The 22544-nt window shown below is 34.5% G+C and overlaps 1 protein-coding gene across 1 annotated transcript; it reads right to left on the reverse strand.

Moving 5' to 3' along the window:
- Nucleotides 1-1830: 1830 nt before the first annotated feature.
- Nucleotides 1831-21651, reverse strand: LOC106139073 (NADPH--cytochrome P450 reductase). Its single transcript, XM_013340420.2, has 12 exons — nt 21214-21651; nt 15376-15562; nt 15137-15286; nt 13804-13928; nt 13208-13399; nt 12355-12482; nt 11876-12117; nt 8653-8850; nt 5232-5395; nt 3253-3427; nt 2898-3055; nt 1831-2635 (listed from the first exon to the last, which is right to left on the reverse strand). The coding sequence occupies exons 1-12, from the start codon at nt 21402-21404 to the stop codon at nt 2491-2493; spliced, it is 2055 nt and encodes a 684-aa protein (XP_013195874.2). The 5' UTR covers nt 21405-21651; the 3' UTR covers nt 1831-2490.
- Between the last annotated feature and the right edge of the window lie 893 nt (nt 21652-22544).

Consider the following 22544-nt stretch of genomic DNA (forward strand, 5'->3'; position numbering starts at 1 on the left):
TCTTTTGAATCTTCGAGATTTTGTTTTGACTAAATTATATAAACTTTATAATAAGCGATTGCCAAAAGATTGTTGTAAAGTCGATTCTCTTTCGTGGCCTTTGAAGAGGCCTGTAGCGAGAGCGATGATGGATGATCGACCGCCACCAAAGGGAAGATCTTATGCCAGGCAAATCTTATGCCTGGAGAACCGCGGCACACATGGATATGTTTTGTTCTTGGCCGAATATTTTCTATGCCAATCATTTATAGCCATTCCGTTTGCCAAGATTCGTTCCTTGGTAAACAAAAACGAGAAAAAATACTTTAACATAACTTAGAACCTAATTTATGGAAAAGATTCTATGTTCGATACTACCCGTGTTTATGTTTTCGATGTGAATGAACTATTGAGAATATTACAAGGTTCTAAAGTTAGTTATGCAGGTGCCGTGTGGTTGTCGGCACCTATTCAAAAAAGAATAGGACCACTCCATCTCTTTCCCATGGATGTCGTAAAAGAGAACTGAGGAATAGGCGTCTTAACTTAGCATCGCCTAAAATAAAAATCCCAAATTCAAAAGCTTATCCCTTAGTCTCCTCTTACGTCATCCACGGGAAATAGATGGAGTGTTCCTGTTCTTTTTTATATTGGTGCCGGGAACCACACGACATGTAAGTATGTAAGTAATAGGTTTTAAAACACATTTTTATAAATACACTTTGTGATGGACAATAATATAACGAAATATTAACCACTTACCAAAAGGTGAAAGGTTAGATTCGGCCTATTTTTACTCTGGCATAGGCTACAATATGCTATAGAACACTTCACCTTGTAGTTTATTTTCGATTAATATTAGCACAGCTTTGTACAAAGTCGAAAATCACGGGAAAACGTAAAAACATCACGATGACACCTTTCTACATGTAAACAAAGTGGTAAAGTTCAATGGCGTCAGCGGAAGCAAAGTACATCGAAGCCAATGAAGAGGGTGCTGAAAAAAAGCCTCTACGTTTTTTCGCCTGCGAAACCACTGTTGTGAGAAAGAGACAGATATATCATTTTTATTTCTGAGTCAGTTGAACAATTACGGCATTTCTATATGATTTGTTATTATTATTACGTCCATGTGATTTGATGTCACCTCCACTCTTTCACTGTCACATCTCGTGTTTTCAAAGAAATAGTTTACCGTCGTCTTGTGTTGTGTTGTATATCATAAATTATCTTTTAATTATTGCCAGTGTAACTAATCACTGTAGATTTCATGGAAAGCGACATAAAAAAAACTCATTGCGTCCAGAAATTCAGGAAAAATCTGCCGCAACGTCTTTCAAAGTTTATGCAGTTTTTTGAAAGCTAATCTACTATTTTATTAATCATTGGGGTTGGCAACGATAGCACTAAAATGGGGGTTGAAAGTTTGTATGAACTTGTCTATAATAGGTCTGGATAAATGCAATTTACACAGATTACGCAAAAAGCGACCTTCACGCGAGCGAAGCCGTGGTCAACAGCTAATTATAAATATGTACAAATAAATAAGTAAGTAGGAACCATTTGGCAAACCTACCACGCTTGAGGATGCCACTCTGCCATAACCTTCGATCCATTGTTATGGGAAATAGGAAGTACGGAAAATATGGAAATCCGCCTTATTTTCAGAAAAAAGGCCGTTTACTCCTGAAGGTCTATTCCATCTCTCTGCCAAATTTTGACAAAGTAAAACAAATATACAAATCTTTTCTCTAAATGATATAAGTACCTATGTAGGTAATACGGGTAGTAAGTAGGTACCTAACATGAGTTGTTCTGAAAGTATTTTACGGAAATAAGGAATATGGTCAATGAATGTATAAAGAAAAAGAACATTTATTCCATAAAATTTCTATGTTTAAAATTATGCAAAATATACATAAATATATTTATTGTATAATATTTCTTAAAATCTATTGCCCAGTCCACTTAATATACACATTTACCAACAATTATTTGTTAGTGCACTTAATGCACAACCATCGTTAGAATTCAAAAGATTCAACAATTCTGTAACAACTTTTTATTTAGACGAGAGTCTTTACACGTAGAAAAATTGAAACGATCCTGAATGCGACTTTGTGATTGACTACATTTCTTTTTAGTTAGGTTTTTCAATTCAAAACAATAAATAAGTAGTTTATCTTATATGATAAGTACTTTACTTACTAGCTCTGTGAGAGATGGGTACATTCATTTTATTTCACAAGTTTCAATAGGTGAATGTCGGTACAACTAAAACGAACTAAATAACAAACGCTTAAATAATAGAAATCATTTGTTCAAGACCTGAAAAAATTGTGGCGGTGCACAAAAGTCAATTTTCCTTGTCCTCTGTTATCAGAGTGTACTTTATATCACAATATTACGTACTTATTATAAGTATATAAATTTACCTACCAACTTAAAAGCAGGCTTGCAGACAATTCAACTATTAAAAAATATTAAATGTTTATGTAGGGTACAATTATTTTAACTCCATACATCTGATGAATATTTCTTCATGGAATCCAGTTTCTTGAGGAATTGCGCCGCTTCGGACTCAGATTTTCCTCCTATCTCCTTAACAGCTTTTTGCACGATGTTTCGCACATCCACAGCCATATTTTTTGCATCACTGGGTAAAAAAAAGTAAAATATAGATTTTCTTCTCATCGTCTATTGAATAAATGGATATATATTGAATAATTAAAGTATAACATAAAAAGGCCTTTACATAGGTCAAAACCCAATGAACTTTTTGATGATATTGGGTTAAGCAAGCTAGTAACATATATAAAATTAAAGTCAATGAAAAGACGTACATTAAAAAGGAAAATTTATATAGGATAAGAAGATAGTTTCACTAATTGAACTATGCTGATTTGAAGCTTACTTACCCACACACATAAAAGTGTCCATTTCTATTGCCAAGAACTTCCCATATTTGTTCCAGATTCTTCTCTAGCAAATGAGTCACGTATACTTTGTGCCCTTGGTCTCGGGAGAACGCCAAGTTGAGTTTCAGAAGGCCACTCTTTTCGTATGCTTCCAGCTCCTAAGGTATTAAAATAATTGAATTACAGCAATTGCAGCTACAATGCCAATGTTAAATACCTTTTGTTGAATATTAGGTAAGTAATTATTACATTTCGATAAAAATAATAGAAAAATTCACAATTGGCCGAAAATAAAAGTTTTAGAAAGCTTGACCGATAGACATCGACACCATTCTGAAGTTATTTGGATTTTTACCTCTTTGTAAATGTAATCCTGTTCCCGGTGCCTACATCCGAAGTATAGAATGGTATCTCCCACTTCCTTGCCGTTGGACTTCGCGTGCGCCCTTTCTTGCAAGAAGCCCCGGAACGGAGCCAACCCCGTACCCGGCCCCACCATCATAATAGGCGTTTGGGGTTGTAACGGTAATCTAAAACAAATAATAAATTTTTATTTAACTTTGTTCTCAATAATCTTTCTAAATAACCTGAAATAACATTTGAATTGATTGCAACGGTATTTTCATTATCCAATACATATTTTATTTATTTATTTATTTATTTATTAATGGAAGTCTTACAGTCTAATTTATATGATATATAAGTAATAATAATATAATGCGATTGCTAATTACAAGACTTCACAAGTAGAATTGCAACCATGGAAAGATTTACACAAAAACTGCGTCATAACACATGTACATAGATAAATGTATAAACGAACATATAGTAAAAGAACAGATAAAATAAATACTTATTAAATATCATTAAAAAAGGATCCACTCAGTAAACAACTAACTGTTTTTTTACTACTGTGGAACAGGTCGAGCCGTTGGGATCATATATTGAAGTGCTTAGCAGCACGTACAGAGAAGGAGTTCTGTCTATATTTAGTCCTACTAAATGGAACGCGAAGTAGCGGTCGTTGTCTATAATGAAATAAATCAGTTCTAAGTTGAATTTTGGAGATGAGCTCCGGGCAGTCCACTGAGCCTTTAGCTATTCCAATCAAGAAACCGACATCATTGATTACACGTCTGATTTCAAGTGGAAGGAAGTGATAACGCCTACATCTTTGTTCATAACTGTGTGAACTAGTTCGGGCCTTGTAGTCCAAGTATCTCAAAAATTTCTTTTGGATACCCTCAATGCGATCTTTATAGGCGTTAAATTGAGGGTTCCACACCTGCGAGGCATATTCGAGGTGACTTCGGACAAAAGAACAATATAGCACTTTAATACATTTAATATCATGAAAGACTGAACAGACTCTCATAATAAATCCAAGTGCTTTAGATGCTTTAGACACTATATAATCCACGTGTTCGTCAAACAGTAATTTGCTATCGAATTTTACACCTAAGTCGGTAATAGCATTGACTTTTGTAATTTTAGTATTATTTATTATTTAATATATGACCAATATCTAAAATTGTTGACTTCCTAGTGAATGAGATATAAAAACATTTTGATATGTTAAGGTCCAATTTATTTTCTTTACAAAAAATCTCAAACCGATTGAGATCTTCCTGTAGTTTATATATATCCTCAATATTATTTATAACTTTAAATACTTTCATATCATCAGCATAAAGTAATACTTTTGCGTTCAGGAAGCACTTTCCAACATCGTTTATGAAAATGACGAATAAGAGAGGACCTAACAGTGAACCCTGAGGGGATCGCTAACCATTTGGACATGTAGCCTTGGAGAACCACCGCTTGAGAACGATTGTCAATATATGACATAAACCACCGAAGTAAATCTCCGTGGATACCGGCAAGAGATAATTTATTGATAAGCAAATCATGATCAATCCTATCAAAACATTTGCTGTAGTCCCTCAGTGATAAAATTAGTGGCTAGCAGAAGTTTTGACGTAGTTGACCGTTGCCTCAAAAATTACTAAAGTACAAATTTTATGAAGTAAACCTAATACTTTGATTACAAAAGAAAGAGAGGAGTAAATGGAAAAGTTTGTACCTACTTAAATATTTCACTGAGTGGGATCAATATTCATAGCAGATGGAAAGTGTGATTTTTATTCTTCTTCTACCTTCTGATGTTAGCCGATTACATCCTTAGCTCTCTGGAAGCCCGAGGTGTGGCTTTGACCACGTTACTGACTTTGGAAAATCCATGCAGTCAGTTGAATACGGACTTATTATCAAACTGATATTAAAAAGAAAATAAATATATTACCAATAAAAATAAAATATATTTTTTATAAATACCTAAACTGTGACTTGCGGATGTAGACGGGTATCCTAGGCAGAGTCTTGCCCTCCTCCGGCTTAAGATCAGCGAGCCACGTGGTTGTAACTCCCTTGTTGATGCGGCCCGTGGTCGTTTTGTACTTTACCACCACTGCGGTCACGTGCACAGTTTCAGGATGTAACTACAGGAGGAATACAAATTCTTTTTAAAGGATTATTAAAGGACAAGGTGACTAAGCCACGTTTTGCTGTTTCTCAGTAATTATACATAATAGAGATAAAAACTATCTTATCTTTTAAGTTTACCAAAATTACAGATAGATACATAAAAAACATAGAAGATAAGCACATATTAGCAGTTTGTTTTTTTGTAAGGTTCATCAAAACTAAACTGCAAAAAAAAAATGTTTTGTGCACATCGGCACACACCTACCTATCAATAGATTAGCACATACATTCATACATACATATAGTCCCTTTCGTGGTAGACAGAGCCAACAGTCTTGAAGAGACTGATAGGCCACGTTCAGCTGTTTGGCTTTATAATAGAATTGAGATTCAAGTAGTGATAGGTTGCTCGCCAAAAGAAGTAACTATCCCAAGTTTATAAGCCTATCACTTAGTCGCTCTTAAACGACATCTATAAGAAAGAGATGGATTAGTCCTATTATTTTTTCTTTTGGTGGAACCACACGACACAACAGATTAGAGCGAAACATTTTTACGTAGCTGGACATAGGTATTTAGCTAAAGTACATACTTATCTACTTATGTATTCTGCCATTTTATTGATAACTAATACATTTTATAAATACTCGTATCATAAAATAGAGTCTAGATAATTGGGTATTTAAATAAATAAATATATACGGGACAAATTACACTGATTGAGTTAGCCTCGAAGTAAGTTCTAGACTTGTGTTACGAGATACTAACTGAACGATACTATATTTTATAATAAATACTTATATAGATAAACATCCAAGACCCAGGCCAATCAGAAAATGTTCTTTACGCTTGTCTGTGACACCGGAGGTCCCGGGTTCGAATCCCGGCCAGGGCATGATGAGAAAAGAACTTTTTCTGATTGTCATAAAATATAGTATCGTTGAGTTAGTATCTTGTAACACAAGTCTCGAACTTACTTCGAGGCTAACTCAATCTTTTTTTTTAAATATAAAAAATAAAAATAAAAAAAAACTTGGGATTCTTTTTAAGGCGATGGGCAGCAACTTGTCACTATTTGAACCTCAATTCTATCATTAAGCCAAATAGCTGAACGTGGCAATTCAGTCTTTTCAAGACTGTTGGCTCTGTCTACCCCTCAAGGAATATAGACGTGATTATGTTGATATGATGATGGTAGGTATGTTGTTTTACTTCAACACATTTTATTGAACGAACGATTATTAGTGATTTTTATAGATTAGATACTGCCCTATCGGAGTTGAATATTTAAACGGATATATTTTGATTGCTTTTGCACCTCTTATTATTTATATATGTTAAATTGAAACTAATTATAAGCCGTACAAAAACATACTATTCACTTTCTAATAATATTATAATAGGTACTAGCTGTGCCCGTAACTTCGTCCGCAACTTGGTCCCCGTTTTTTTCACATTTTCCATTATTTCTTTGCTCCTTATAGTTGCAGCGTGATGTTATATAGCCCAAAGCCTTCTTCGATAAATGGTCTATTCAACGCAAAAAAAAAATTCAATTCGAACCAGTAGTTCCTAAGATTAGCGCGTTCAAACAAATAAACTCTTCAGCTTTATAATATTAGTATAGATAAACAGAGCCGTATATCCATACATATAATAAATATAATAATTAATTATTTATAGCTTTTTATATTGATTCAATAATGACGAAGTTCCATACAAACTTGCACCCCCTATTTCATCCCCTTGGGATAGAATTTCAGGATAAAAGTAGCCTACATTCTAATCCAGGTTACTAACTATATCTGTGCCGAATTTCGTTCAGATCCGTTCGGTAGATTTTGCGTGATGCGCGTACAAACATACAAACAGACAAAAATTCTAAAAAAAATTGTTTTATCTTCTACTGACCCTAAAAAGACCCCTTTTAATTTTTTTTCTTAAATATCTTCAATGTTCAGACAAAGTTCAGTAACAGTTTTATTATATGTATGGATAGAGGCTGCATTCCAGCCGTTGTCTTCTAAGCCCGATATCCACTGAACTCTGAACTGCATGTAGATATGGCGGGAGCAGTCTCATACTTTATTGTGGGAGTGTGATTGTAAGACTAGCTTTTACCCGTTGCTTCGCTCTCATAGAAATTTTCAGAAATATTTGTATGTTACTCCACTTTACTTTTCTAGTCACGTCGTCTGCCAAATCTGCAATCTTCTCGACCCCCCTATAATTTCGTTGTGGATAAAACAACAAGCCTGTATTTTCAGTAACTAATCAGGCATTATATAAATACGGTATATTTAACATTTAAGTCAATTTGAACCAGTAGTTTAAGAATGACTACTTGTTAAAGTTTCTGAATTTTATCCCTCACTGACTGACTGACTCACCGATCATCAAAAGTCTTAGGCACTTCTAGTAGACATAGAAGCTTCAAATTAAGAATACAAATAGAGTTTAGTGTCTTACGAGTAATCATGGGAAAACCATACATACTAATAATCAAATAATGCGATGTCCAAGTCGATCTATTTTTTTAAAACATAAAATATTTTAAATATTGGCATGATAATAACTTATGTAATAACTTAAGGCAGAAGGTCCTTTAAGTAGAGACTAAATAGATTAACCGACTTGGTATTACATCGATCTCACTACTTTTTACGGTAGAAAGACTGAACTGCGAGACTTGGGTTTTTTTACAGGATATTATGACGGCATTTCTTTAAACGCAAATTTTTAAGGTTATTCCTAAGGTAGTATTGACATACGTAGTTAGTTAAGGTAGTAGAAAAAAAAACGGATTTGTGCAAACAATCACGTTTTCAATTGACTAAATGTTATGCATAACAAGGTCATTAGAAATTTTTTTTCAAATCCTTACCCACAACTAGACACTTGCTATAGAAATTTTATTTCCCAGGCGCACTATTATTTAATTTATACTTTGAACCAGAGTAATGTACCATCTATACTAATATTATAAAGCAGAAGAGTTTGTTTGTTTGAACGCGCTAATCTCAGGAACTACTGGTTCGAATTGCAAAATTCTTTTTGTGTTTAGTAGACCGTTATTTTGTGTTGAATAGAACATTTGTCGAGGAAGACTTTAGGCTATTTATCATCACGCTGTAACTATTAGGAGTGAAGAAATAATGGAAAATGTAAAAAAAAAGGGGGAAAATTATTCCTCCTTGAGGGCTTCAATGATGCCCAAAATAACTATTCCACGCGGACGAAGTTGCGGGCACAGCTAGTTATGTTTAATTACCTTAGGGCTTGAAGAGATAGAATAGTATCTTGGTTGCAGACGAGGCAGCAATTCGCAAACATGGTCCAGTGGGGGTTTACAAGATTTGATGTCCTCGAGAATATGCACGATGTTCCTGCAAGCATCTACGACAAACGACTGATAGAGTGCCTTCCCTTCTTGAGAGTTTGTCGCCATCAGCATCATCTTCTTTTTATCCTGCAATAAGCATATATTTATTAGTGTAGTATGTAGATAACACAAACTTAAATTTTAAAATGACATTGTGAAAGCGAGCAGCGACGGCTTATGGAATTTTACTAAATTATCAGTTGAAAATATTGAATACTAAAAAATATTGCATGCCTGAAGGGGCAAACTGTTGAATGCTAAATGTATTTCCATCTACATGTCTACACAGTTATGCAATTAATATTTTGAGTTTGAGTTTGAGATCACATTATAAGTTCCTTACATATGAAATTGGCGTTTGGTACAGGAGGAACAAAAAGTCGAATATTTTTTTAATATAATAGATATATTTATTTGATCAAAGTAAGAACCATTATTATCTTTGCACTTTTGCCATCAAATACGAGTAGGTAGTTGATCCCTTTACTAAAAAAAATCCATTTGGACGGAAATCAATAAAATCTTTGAAGGCGGTTTGTACTGCCCTATCGGAGTTGAATTTTTTCCTTGGAAGAAAATATCCAAATTTCAAAAAAAAAATATAATCTGTTGGAGTAAGTTCCGGGGAGTACGGTGGATGTCTTTGACATTCCAATTGAAGCTCCTCTAATTTGGTAGCCATCTGTTGTGCAGTGTGGTCTAGCGTTGTCGTGAAGCAGCAGTGGCGTGGAGCGATTGACCAGCCGCGGTTGTTTAGCAGCTAGCTTTTCTATCATAGTTTGCAATTGCTGACAATAGACGTCTGCCGTAATCGTCTGGCCAGATTTGAGAAAACTGTAATAGGAGACACCGGCACTAGTCCACTAAACGCTTACAAGTAACTTTGTTTAGGTCAATTTTCACTTGGGGCAGGATTTGGCTGGCTGGCCAGGGTCCAGCCATTGCGATGGTGTTTCTGATTATCGTAGAGAATCCACTTTTAATCAAAGGTAATGATTTGATATAAAAACCTTTATGGTAACGTAATGGTAATTGTAATGCAACCTTTCAAGTTTTTTAATCTTCCCACTTTGCTTCAAGTGGATTAAAATAACTAGGGTCTCCGGTCGTCCAAGGCTTGTTCTGCAGGTCGAAATTACCAGAATAAAAACGTAAGAACCCAAAACGCACTGTGTTTTCTTTTGCGACACAACCGTCATACACAGCAATAACCCTTCGAGCCGTTTCCTCAGCACTGGGGCCACGGTGAAACTCGTACTCGTAAATCCGCGATATTTCAAGTTTTCCATTTTGTAAACCGAGTGACGCCAACAGAAAAAATTTAAGGAAAGAAACAAATGAATGAAGGTTAATACAATTAAATACATGTGTGTAAATCCTACTACTATTATAAACTACTATTATAATCTAGTAACTGTATAAATTTGAATTTGGAATTCCCAAACAAACGGGAGAAATTTATGATTAAACTAGAGGCCGCCCGCGACTTCGTCCGCATGGAAACCCTATCAATCCCGCGGGAACTCTGGGATAAAAAGTAGCCTATGTGTTATTCTGGGTCTTCAGCTACATACATACCAAATTTCATGGTAATCGGTTCAGTAGTTTTTGCGTGAAAGAGTAACAAACATCCATACATCCATACAAACTTTCGCCTTTATAATAGTAGTAGGAAGTAGGATTACAAGAAAACGCCAATTTCACATGTAAGGAACTAATACTTCTACGAGTATACCTATGTCTGAACGGTATGGTTTTTGGCTATATAGAACTACTCTATCTCTTTCTGTACGACGGTATGCAAAGTCACTTGCTGCCTTTAGCGATGCACTTGAGCACTTAGCTTAGAAACCTACGACTGAGATATACATACATAAAAAATCGACTTCCCTATTTGTTTATATGTTTACACTTATTTTATAGCATGATGAAACACAATGTATGTCTCATACCAACCTGTTATCAGTTTATCGCTCACGTAGTAACACTTATCCGATTCATATTGTTAATTGTTATACTTACTATTTTTTTTTATTCATGTTTCTAGAATCTACTTAATTACTGTTCATTTAACGAAATGAAATTACTCTTTATACGGAAATTAGTAAGTATTTTAATTCCAATCAATGTACTCCCGCGTTTAAACATATTATTTCAGAACAATTGACGACGCAGTTCCGCATATACGACATAATATTTACATGAATAAGCATATCTAATGTACAGTCTTCAACAATTCAGATACTTTGTTAAGCACTTACCTGCAATTTGCCAGTGCAATTTAATACACTGTAAATAATTGTGTTGACATACATACACCTTGCTTTACTGAATTTATTTTTAGATCAGCAGTAAATTACTTGGTATCTTGATGGAAAAAGAAGAAATGCCACTCAGGTTAGGTATGTGTCTAAGTTAAAGGTAGCTAGCTCTCTTGAATTCCTAAAACATCTAAAAGCCTGGCAATGTTAACTGTAGATTTGGCTTAGTAGATTAATAATATAATAAAAAATTATTGTTCTGTAAGGGACCTAGAAGATTTATATTTTGATGAAAATCCCAGTTTAATAATTGCTCCAAGACGAAGTTAAGTAATGATTATCGTGTTTACGAAAAAGTTGTAATATGGGTCGCGGAATTTAAAAACAGGAACGAGTGCATTCGTTCTGAATACCCTCAATACTTTATTTTCTTTGTACACTAAAATTCAGTGAATGCAGGTCATCAGAGAATGAATTATTCCAGCGTTATATAATTTTGACGGTTATTTCACATAATGTACATCCATTAATTGCCACATTATGTTGCCAACACTGTACTTACATATCGCTTTTGTATTGGATACTTATAATAAACATTGTGTTGGTGCTCTCAGGCACCGAGGCTCTTTATTTTATTACGATTTTACTTAGAGAGACACCTAATATTGATTTACCTAATAAACTAATAATAACTAAGCGAAATCTCAAGCCGCAACTGTGAATATAATTTTTCAGACGTAGGTAGTGCATGTTTTAAGTTGGTATTGTTAGTACGTACCTATATCGATGTGCTTCTTAAGTATCAGAAAAATTACTCAACCATCAGATTTTATATACTTATAAATACTTACTTCCTCATCCGAGCAGTATTCGGCGAGTTCCCTTACAATGTGCGTGCGCGGCAACGCAGTAATCTCTATGTAGTGCGTGAGCGCAGTTCGGTAAGTCGTAGGACAGGGGAACGGATGCTTTTTGCTGCTCTCTTGGTCGTTGTTGATAAGAGAGAACACAGTACTGAGGTCTGTGTTGGTCAGTTCTCCAAGACGGTCTACTAGATCCGTGTCGTTCACTGGATACACTCCCACATGGTCGCCTGCGTAACAAAAAATATAAATATGAATTACATTTATTTGTTTGTTGTTAATGATACCTCAACAATTTTTTTTGCACTAATGCGACTGAAGACTCCTTAGATAGTTGGTCATTATTGATAAATCGTGAGTCTATAATCAATTTCCAACTAAAGTTATGAACTATTTATCAACGACTGGATTATCAAAGACTGCAAAAGAAGAGTTAGATGGGCTTTCAGGTTATACATAATACATACCAGCTTCGTATCGCATTTTAGAGTTTGAAATATCCAATTCCACGTGAAGACAAGATCTGTCTCCGCCCTTGTGCATCTCTTTATTGACGACAATTTGTGCCAGGAATGGATTCTTCGCATCGAATGGCCTATAATACAATGAATTAACTAATATCAATCACCAAATTAGATTTGCTGACATCTAGAAAGTTATAACACTCTTTCAGGATAAGTTAATTAAGTATTTCTTATGTATACTACTATTATAAATCTGAAGAGTTTGTTTGTTTGAACGTGCTAATCTCAGGAACTACTGGTTCGAATTGAATTATTTTTGTGTTGAATAGAACATCTGTCGAGGAAGGCTTTAAGCTATATAACATCACGCTGCAACGATGAGGAGCGAAGAAATAATGGAAAATGTGAAAATACTAGGTATTTCCTAGTATTTAAAAATAATTCTTTTAAATACTAGGTATTTCCTAGTATTTTTAAAAGAATTATTTTTAAATACTAGGTATTTCATTTTGTATTAAGGATAATATTTTGGTTCTAATGTTTGTAATTAATGTAGATAATTAATTTCAAATCAAATTTCTTTGCAATAACGTTATCGATGCAATAGTTTTTACTGGTCCCTCAGATCTAAGCAAACATACAAACTGTTATCTTCTCGAGTTGTATAGGTATGATCATGGTCAATCCACTAAGAAACCGTTGCAAAGAGAATCCCCCACTGATTTAGTTCTTGGTGTCTAAATTATTGACTAGTAGGTTACATATATACCTGTTGATTGATGGTATAAGTCACAGAACTTTTCTACATACATTTTAATACGTAATTAATTTAAAAGATTAAATTAATCATACTTACGGCCTCTGTAATTGCAAGGTATTTAACCTGGCAATTTCGCCAGTGAAGATATTTTCAGGGATCTCATCACACTCGTACGTGACCAAACTAAACTGCCGCGTCAGGTCTTCTTCGCCAGAACTCTGAATATCATATTTCTCGCACACCGCAGGCCAGAATTTATCTTTCCATGTGATGAAGTCATCTTCAATGCTAGAATATTAAAATTCTAATTATTCTTGTTAACCAACGTCGACTCAGTAATCCAGTCTAGTCAATGATGACTTCGGGCATTGATAAGTTCAGAACAATTTAAATATTTAATTCTTATAACTATGTATATTTAATTTAAAAATCTACTTATTTATCTATAGTGCACCTTAGTACATTGATTTTATACAAATTGCTTCCTATTACAGTTAAATATTTACATACATACATACATAAAATCACGCCTCTTTCCCGGAGGGGTAGGCAGAGACTACCTCTACTATAATTTAATCTTTTACTAGTTAAATATTTGTTTATCATATTTATGTTAATTGCGTTATAAAAAACCTAACTTATTTAAATTAAGGATTTATAGCGTGAGAATAATAAACACTTCAACAAATTACTTTGCATCGTCATCTCCTAATCCCAACTCGTAGACCCTCGTCGCACCCAGCTCCTCCAGACGTTTATCCAAATAAATGGCCACTTCGTTGTAATGCTCGTACGTCTTGTTGCCGAGACCAAATACCTATGAATAGTTAAGTATTATTATATATTCATATACTTACAAAGGTTATTAATATGCTTACATTACGAGGCTTTATAAGTCAGCATTTAACGTTAAAACGTTCGCACTACCATCGTTTTAACCAATAGACAAAATCAACATTAGCCAAGCGCAGAGATAACATCTTTATAAACAGACCCTAAGATACCTTACCTTCGATTAAGTATAAAGACAGATTTTGTTTCAGGTTTGTATAGAACTGGGTAACTATCTAGCTTGTATACTTGTTTATATAAGTTCCCTATAAAACAAAAAAATGTAGGTAAGTACATATGGTAAAGTCGAGTTGTTTTTTAATTGAAATCTCGACTTTAATTTGAAAAATCTATATGTATAGTGTTTTGCTTTTAAAACATTTTATTTTTTTTGGGCATATGCGCATATTTCTCTACTACATCACATATAATAATATACATATATGATATCACAGCTATCTATAGGTACTCTTATAAAAATAATTGTAAACTTTGGCCATTTATTTAAATTATTGTACAAAGTACAGACGACATTAGCAATGATCATAACAATCTGTAACAAAACAATAATATCTAATTCAAGTAGAATTAATCAGCCGGGTAACCTAAATGTATCACTCAAGTGATTGTGCTTTGAACCATTAACGACATTTATCGCTTCTCCAAATCATCATAAAACAAGTTGCCCTCCGCCTCTTACTGTTTACTAAGCTTTCATCTGAATTAACCACACAATGTGTCCTAAATTTATTATTAACTAGCTGTTGGCCGCGGCTTTGCTCGCGGACCTTATTGCCCTACCTAAACAGTCATTATCCTGAATGAAAGGTGACTTAAGGGGCTTTGGATAAATTTTGTCCGCAAATTTTTACGCCCAATGACCCGTTTTTCCGCTCCCGTGGGAATTTCGGGAAATCTAAGAAACAACATACATACATACTTTCATAAAATCACGCCACTTTCCCGGAGAGGTAGGCAGAGACCACATCTTTCCACTTGCAACGGTTCCTGCGTACTTCTTTCGCTTCATTCACATTCATAACTCTCTTCATACAGGCACGTCGGTTTCGGGTACTCTTGACTTGACCTTTTGCCAGAACTTCTCCTTTTAATTCTGTCTTATACTACTCTGTTATCTACATAGCCTAGTTATGTAATTTAATTTATTTTAATCTTTAACCTAAAGATACTTACTGCGTAGTTTAAACCAGTCAAATCAGGATCTCCATTTTTCAACCATTCATAGAATTCCATCGCATTATCTGTAGGATCACCTTCTCCATATGTTGCCATACAAAATACGGCTAATGAATTGGGTATGTCTGGTAGTTTCGTGAGTTCTTCCTAAAAGATAAAGAAAATATTATTTGTTATCTACTCTAAACATGTCCGCATTAGATTACCGCGACTATTATCACAAGTTCTTTACAAACCATATCACATTCTTCGGGGTCGGCGACCATGCCCTTCATTTTGTATCTTGCTCCCTCTTTGGCAAGGCGACCGGCAAACTCTTCTGCGGTACCAGTTTGAGAGCCATAGAAAACTACTAAACTTCTACGGGACGTTTGCAACTTTTTTATGAATGAATTTTCGGTCACTTGTATTGATGCTGCTGTTCTGAAAAAAGTAAATTAACTTTCAACTTTAAATATATCTTTATTATTAATATGGCATTTCCAAGCAACCTGAGCTTAAGAAAATCTTTTGAAATATACATAATGGTTCTTTTTTACGCTCTAGCTTGTGGAGGTCGTGAAGGTTGTTTTTTATTGCGGGTGTTTCAGCAGGTATGCAAACCTAGCTACGCACCAATTGAACAGAGAGATGTGAGATGAAGAGACTGGGTTTTTGGTTATTGAGGTAATGTATCATAACGTAATCATGTTTTAAACAATTACCATAAATTTCAGCTTGTTGGGAATGAATAGCTTTACTGTTATTATTTGGTCTTACTTAACCGGACTATTAGGTATAGTTGTAGATATTTTTTATTTGCAATTATAAAATAGCTAGGTACAGTAGATAATAGAGTTATTAAGTGATTCGTTATTTGATGTGTGTCCGAATCGAACTCCATGCATAACTCTAAACTGACTATTTACATGAGTCGCACTTATCGGCCCTTGGTTCCGAGAGAGTAAAAAAATAACATCAACACCGTACTTATATAATTTACCTATATAATTTAAAAAGAGTTTATGTATAGTAATATGTGACTCCCCGTATTGAAATGCTTGGAGGCAGATAGGTAGGTGCCTCTAGAAAAGGCGAACATATGAAGGAAATCACCGCAAGTTAACAAAATAGAGACTACAGTAGTCTAGGTATGTACCTAAAGTCTCTATACTCTTCCTTCAATGCATAAATCTTTATCTGTTACATCTACATTCATTTATTACTACTTCTTATACTTACTTAAATATAGATGTTAACACAACAACTCAGTTGATATAACCTTGAAACACGTCGAGAAATACAGTGTAATGTAATAAGGTAAGTAGGCATAATAATGTTGTCAAATAATATTTTTGAATAAAACCTTGAACTTTCTCAACTATGAGAAGGGCGTCTCAATTACCAAAGAGCTACATTTATATTTTTTTAAATACAAATATACTTATGTGTAGGTTACAAACTTTTGATGATTGACCTCTGTCTGGGATGTTTACCTATTTATCACTTCTATCCCTATCCCTACTTATATTATAAATTCGAAAGTAACTCTCTATGTCTGTCTGTTACGCTTTCATTCCTTAACCACTGAACCGAGTTTGATAATATTTAGCACAAAGACAAAACCTTTAGGAGTAACTAAGATAGGCATTGGCTTTTTTCTAAAAATTCATTGCCTACCTATGCCGATGCCACGCGGTATACCTAGCTAGTTTTCAAAAAAAAAAGTGCAAGTTGGTTAGTGTTCAAACTAATGTACAAAACTTCGGAAATAGACCTACCACAGGACATCCGGGTTTAATGAAAGACGTAAGTAAGTAGGTACAATAATAATAATGTAAGGTCAACTTAAATATTCAAGGTAAAGAGAAAATTTTGGCTGTACTCTACTATCCTGTGTTATTACCTACTAGCTGCTGTCCGCGACTTCGTCCGCGTAAATTTCGAGTTGAATTTTGTTCATATCAATGATCATATCAAAAATCTCTCCGTTTCAGTCAAAATACTAAATGTACAGGCAAACTATTTTTACCGTTTTATTATATGTAGTACTTTGATTTTCAGTTTTTTTTAATAAAATACTCAAACAACACAAAAAAAAATATTTTTAATAAAAAAAATATCTTGTTTTTATTGGGGCTCGAACTTGGATCGCCAATTTCAGTCTCACGCGCCAACCACTGGTCCATCGAAGCCGTTGCGGTGGTGTCGAAATTAGACTACGTACATACATATGGTCACGTCTATATCCCTTGCGGGGTAGACAGAGCCAACAGGCTTGAAAAGACTGAATAGCCACGTTCAGCTATTTGGCTTAATGATAGAATTGAGATTCAAAGAGTGATATCGCCATCGCCTAAAAAAGAATCCCAAGTTTGTAAGCTATCTCTTAGTCGCCTTTTACGACATCCATGGGAAAGAGATGGAGTGGTTCTATTCTTTTTTTGTATTGGTGGCGGGAACCATACAGTACTAAAGTAGACTAACAAACCAAAAATCTTTTTACGTGAGAATTACGCATGTTATGTGCGGCAAACCAGAATATTATCAAACTAATTTTCACTTATAGTATTTATATAGGTATTATGCTGTCGTACAATGATAAATGACTTTGAATTTTAAATTTCGTAACTTATTTGCAGGCAAACTCATGCCTTGAGTTCATTCAAATGACGATAACTTTTTTTTAGTGAACCGATTTTGATGAAACAAACTTTAAATGTTTTTCTGAGTTAAAACAAAGCAACTGGTGAAAGTTTTAAGTAAATCGGTTCAGTACTTTCGGAGACAATCGTGATCATACATACAGACAGACAAGAAATTCGAAAAAAATATTTTTGCTTTCTATTTTCAGTCAAAAATACTAAATGTACAGACAAAATATTTTCTGTTTTATTATATGTATAGATGATAAGTTTATAACATACAAAACAATATTTAGCTCTATCAATGTTTATCATGTGAAATTAGACAAAGTTATCAATAATGATATCAGAGTTATCGAATAAGTGTTTTGATGGTTAGCATGATTTTTATTTTTATACGAGAATCTCTGTTAGGTTAGTAGGTACAGAGGTATTGATGAAATAACCATATCGCTATTATGTAAATTAGTAATATACCTACAAACCTATATGAATTTCATTAACAAAATTTAAATTGCTTTATCAACCGAGTGTGACGCACTGTCATACATTTTCACCTAGCATACGTGTACATCTAATATGTAACTATACGTAAGTACTAAGATCTTTATTACTAAACCTAAAACCTTCAATACTTTAAAAGAGTATTAGAATGCATCTACGTTGATATTTTTACAAAAAATAAGCAAATTATGATCAACTGTTTCTTAGTAAATCACTTACTGAATTAATTACGTGGCGATTCCGTTCGCTTTTAATAATGCAAGTTATTGCTGAGGCAAGGTGAGATAAGAGGTAGGACTTGCCACTGACCGACTAAGTCCTAACCATTACAACCGTACTACTTATAAAGTAAAAGCGAAAATAACTTATTATCCTTCATCTTTCTTCAACGTTTTCGTTTACCGATGAACGAATATTGATGAAATTTTGTGTCCAAGTACAAGAAACAACCTTTGAGATCAAAAAACAGCATAAAAATGTCTACTTTATATCTGCCCTTAAATATTCGCCTCATAATAAAGACAGATCCCAAAACAAATAATCGATGCCAGGTTATTAAAATACCTTGGAACTGATTATTTCCCTGCTATTTTCTGCTTTAAATTATCCTTAATTGTAGCTGCGAACCTATTATTTATTTTTACAACCCAATTAAATGTTTTATATCCCTTATTTTGGAGGCTGCGTTAAATACATGCCCTTTCATACAAAGTTACAATGCGAAAATATGCCTGTCTGTATTTTAGGCTTTCGAGTCTAATCCACTGACTGAACCATTACATAACAGGATATCTTTATCATAAATTTGCAAAACAGTGTATCTCTCCCCTTTATTTTAGGTCTATTGGTACTGTTTACCTCGTGATAGATAACATGATTATATGTAAGTACATACATACATACATATGGTCACGTCTATATCCCTTGCGGGGTAGACAGAGCCAACAGTCTTGAAAAGACTGAATGGCCACGTTTAGCTATTTGGCTTAATGATAGAATTGAGATTCAAATAGTGACAGGTTGCTGGCCCATCGCCTAAAAAGGAATCCCAAGTTTGTAAGCCTATCTCTTAGTCGCCTTTTACGACATCCATGGTAAAGAGATTGAGTGTTCCTATTCTTTTTTGTATTGGTTCCGGGAACCACACGGCACCAATACAAAAAAGAATATATTATACATGTAAGTATGTATTATATTTCAGGTCAAATATACATATGCCATCGTCGGAATAGCTCGTGATCACTATTTAAATTTCGTGTAAAGCAATGAATCATAAAAATGTATTCTCTCGTCCACATGCTAGTTTGGATAATTGTGAAGTTGACGTTATTGGATAAAATGCTGCAGTGCAGTTTGTCACCGCTTCTTCTGCACCTGACACTCTGGAAGCGGCAGTAAACTTAGTTTTAAGTAATTTATTTGATGTCAACCAATGTTGTGAAAATCTAAAAGGTATGACAATTATTAAGTGATGTTAAAAATGTCCCAAAATAATAACTATAGAGATTTTGAATTTGAATGAGATGTCTAGCGTAATATTTTTATGGTAAGGTTGGGTATACACGAGGATGGAGATACACGAAACCCTTTCCAAAACAGATTTGATAATTTAAGTTCAGTAACTACGTAGTCAACAGAACACGTATGACATGTTTGAGCTTCGATATTCTTTCGTTCATCTTTCTATCGTCCATTGAAAACTTTATAAAACTTGACACTGGCAAAAAGAATAGGCTTATGAAGAAGTTAGATTGCCAAAACGAAGAAAAATAAAAATAATAATACAAAAAACGTTTTTTTTTCGTATTTTAGCTCCATATAATTGTCGGTAACAGGAAGACGCTCCAAATTTTCTTACAATATTTAGTGTACCTAAATTTTCTTTCAAAATAAATAATTTAATAAAAATTTAGTAATTATTTATGGGGGCATACAACAAACATAATTTTAAGCAGTTTTTAGTCGATATAATGAACAGGTAGAAACGGTGATAATGGTACGGAACCCTTCATGCGCGACTCCGACTCGCACTTGGCCGGTTTTTAATTTTAATTTAGGGATCCGTTTCAAGAGATTATATAAAATTGTGTCACCCACTCCAATAGTACAAATAGGTAAGTGTAGCTTTTGCCACGTATTGGGAAAGTTTTAATGATAATATTACAATCTAAGTAATCGCTAAAATGACAAAAGAAATAGTTTTAACATGGCATTTATGCCACTTGCGCATAGACAGACTTAAAACGTCATCCCCAATCCCAATTTCATGTGGTTCACACCACATGAAGTTGGGATTGGGGACTAAGTGTGACTAAGATTACTAAGTACATACATAGATTTTACTAGTCCATTAACTACATAAATAATAACACATCAAGAGCATAGACTAAATTACACAATTTACCAATCCCAACTTCGTGTCATTACTACTTAGATGTAGGTAGGTACCTACATAATAGGTATAAAACACCTGTCTTCAATCAAGATGTACTTAAGTTGTTATAATTTTTTTCGGTGTGAAGTATAAATTACTAAGTACCTACTTTCTAGTTAGGGAGGAACCTAACTCGATAAGAAATAATATTTGGATGACCTTACGGACGAACATTTAATGTAAGTAGGTACTTACTTACCTACATATTTTTTTCAACTTAGGTAAGTACGAGTACCTACTTACTAATTCCTTTGATAAAAGAACCAGTATCATCTATTCGTAAAAGTGCAATTTGACTTTGATAGATGCAATTTTGGATGCAATGCAAAGATAAGTTCACAAAATCCCTTTCCACTGGAATAATGAAAAAGATCAATGTCGTTCTGAGAACGGAATACCTAAGTATAATTTTAAAGTTCTGTTATTTAAAAAAAATCTGATACTGACTACCTTGGTTACGCTTAGTACTTATTTACCAAAACATTTAGTTATTTATAATGAATGATACTTACTGTATTGAATATTTGCTTAGTACTATTTCATCTTTCTTGTTTTCTTTCCTAGAACTGTACAGCCACCAAACCGCTGCTCCTAGCAGCACCACCAGCATTACAATATCAAATGTACTGAACAGCGATCCCCCCGCGGCTGCGGCTGCAGCTGTAGCAGCATCCTTTATCATGTCCTGTTTACTGTCTGACATTTTGGAGGTTACTTGTTATTCAAATGTTCGTTAAAAATTTTTAATAGCAACTCAATTCAATCTACCAACTTCGTATTGACTCAATTATCATTTAACTACACCACTATATCGTCTCACTTAAAACACTAATGTAACCACACTAGACCCGTAAATACCTACTGTATGTGATAATGGTACGTTCGTGGAACGTGCGTGACGTGACTGACTGAACTGGCATAGTGAGCGAGCCAATCGATAGCAATGTCTCGGTCTAAATACACGAAACAGCCGCGATTATAGTCGAGGAAAACCGATAGGAAAGACACGTACGCAAGCAGCAAGTCGTTCACCGTCACCGTTCGCGTCCACAAGTGACAACTCACAATCATATGCACAACTCGCACAAAAGCGGCACTTAAAACAAACTGCCTGTGCTAAAGTCCACGTGCCTCGCAGCGTAGCGACTGGTCTCAGATACCTGTCAGCTAGACTGAGTGGAGTGTAACTTAACACGACAAATTGAGACTGGCTTGACACACTGGTGAGCAGCGGTCACTGTGGTGTGTGGTCTGGTCAGTCACGTAATGTGACAATGCGGTCACTAGTCGTATAGCTCTCGCAGTTTTTGATGAATTAAGCAATGTGGCGAGCTAGGCATTTCAAAACTACTTATGCAATAGAGTAGAGCATATTGCAATTCGGATAATTAACAACCCTATATCACAAACAATATAATAAGCGGAATGTAAATTTATTTTACATCACACATACCCAGGCAGCACATTTAGGTAGCTTGTTGAATGTGTACCTATCCCAAAAACTGCTACACGACATCGAGTGCGATCTTAACAGTGGTGTTCCTGTCCTAGACACGAAGGCGAACTTACGGCAGGGCAAATTATAAATTTAAATACATATGTAAATATGAATTTTAAACTTTAATTTTAAACTTAACCTTCCATTAGGTAGGTACACACGAGGCGAGGATCTACTTATGATACATATTTTTGGCACTGATATTTTGCAGAAAGGAATGTTTGATAAACTGCTAGTTTGTCGTCATGGGTCAATTAAGCTAAATGCAAACGGACATTGTGAATCCACAAGGATTCCTTGTGATTTATGGAACCCTAATTCATTTATTCTAGATGAATCATCTAT

This window comes from Amyelois transitella, chromosome 5 (genome assembly GCF_032362555.1).
Source record: "Amyelois transitella isolate CPQ chromosome 5, ilAmyTran1.1, whole genome shotgun sequence".
NCBI lineage: Eukaryota > Metazoa > Arthropoda > Insecta > Lepidoptera > Pyralidae > Amyelois > Amyelois transitella.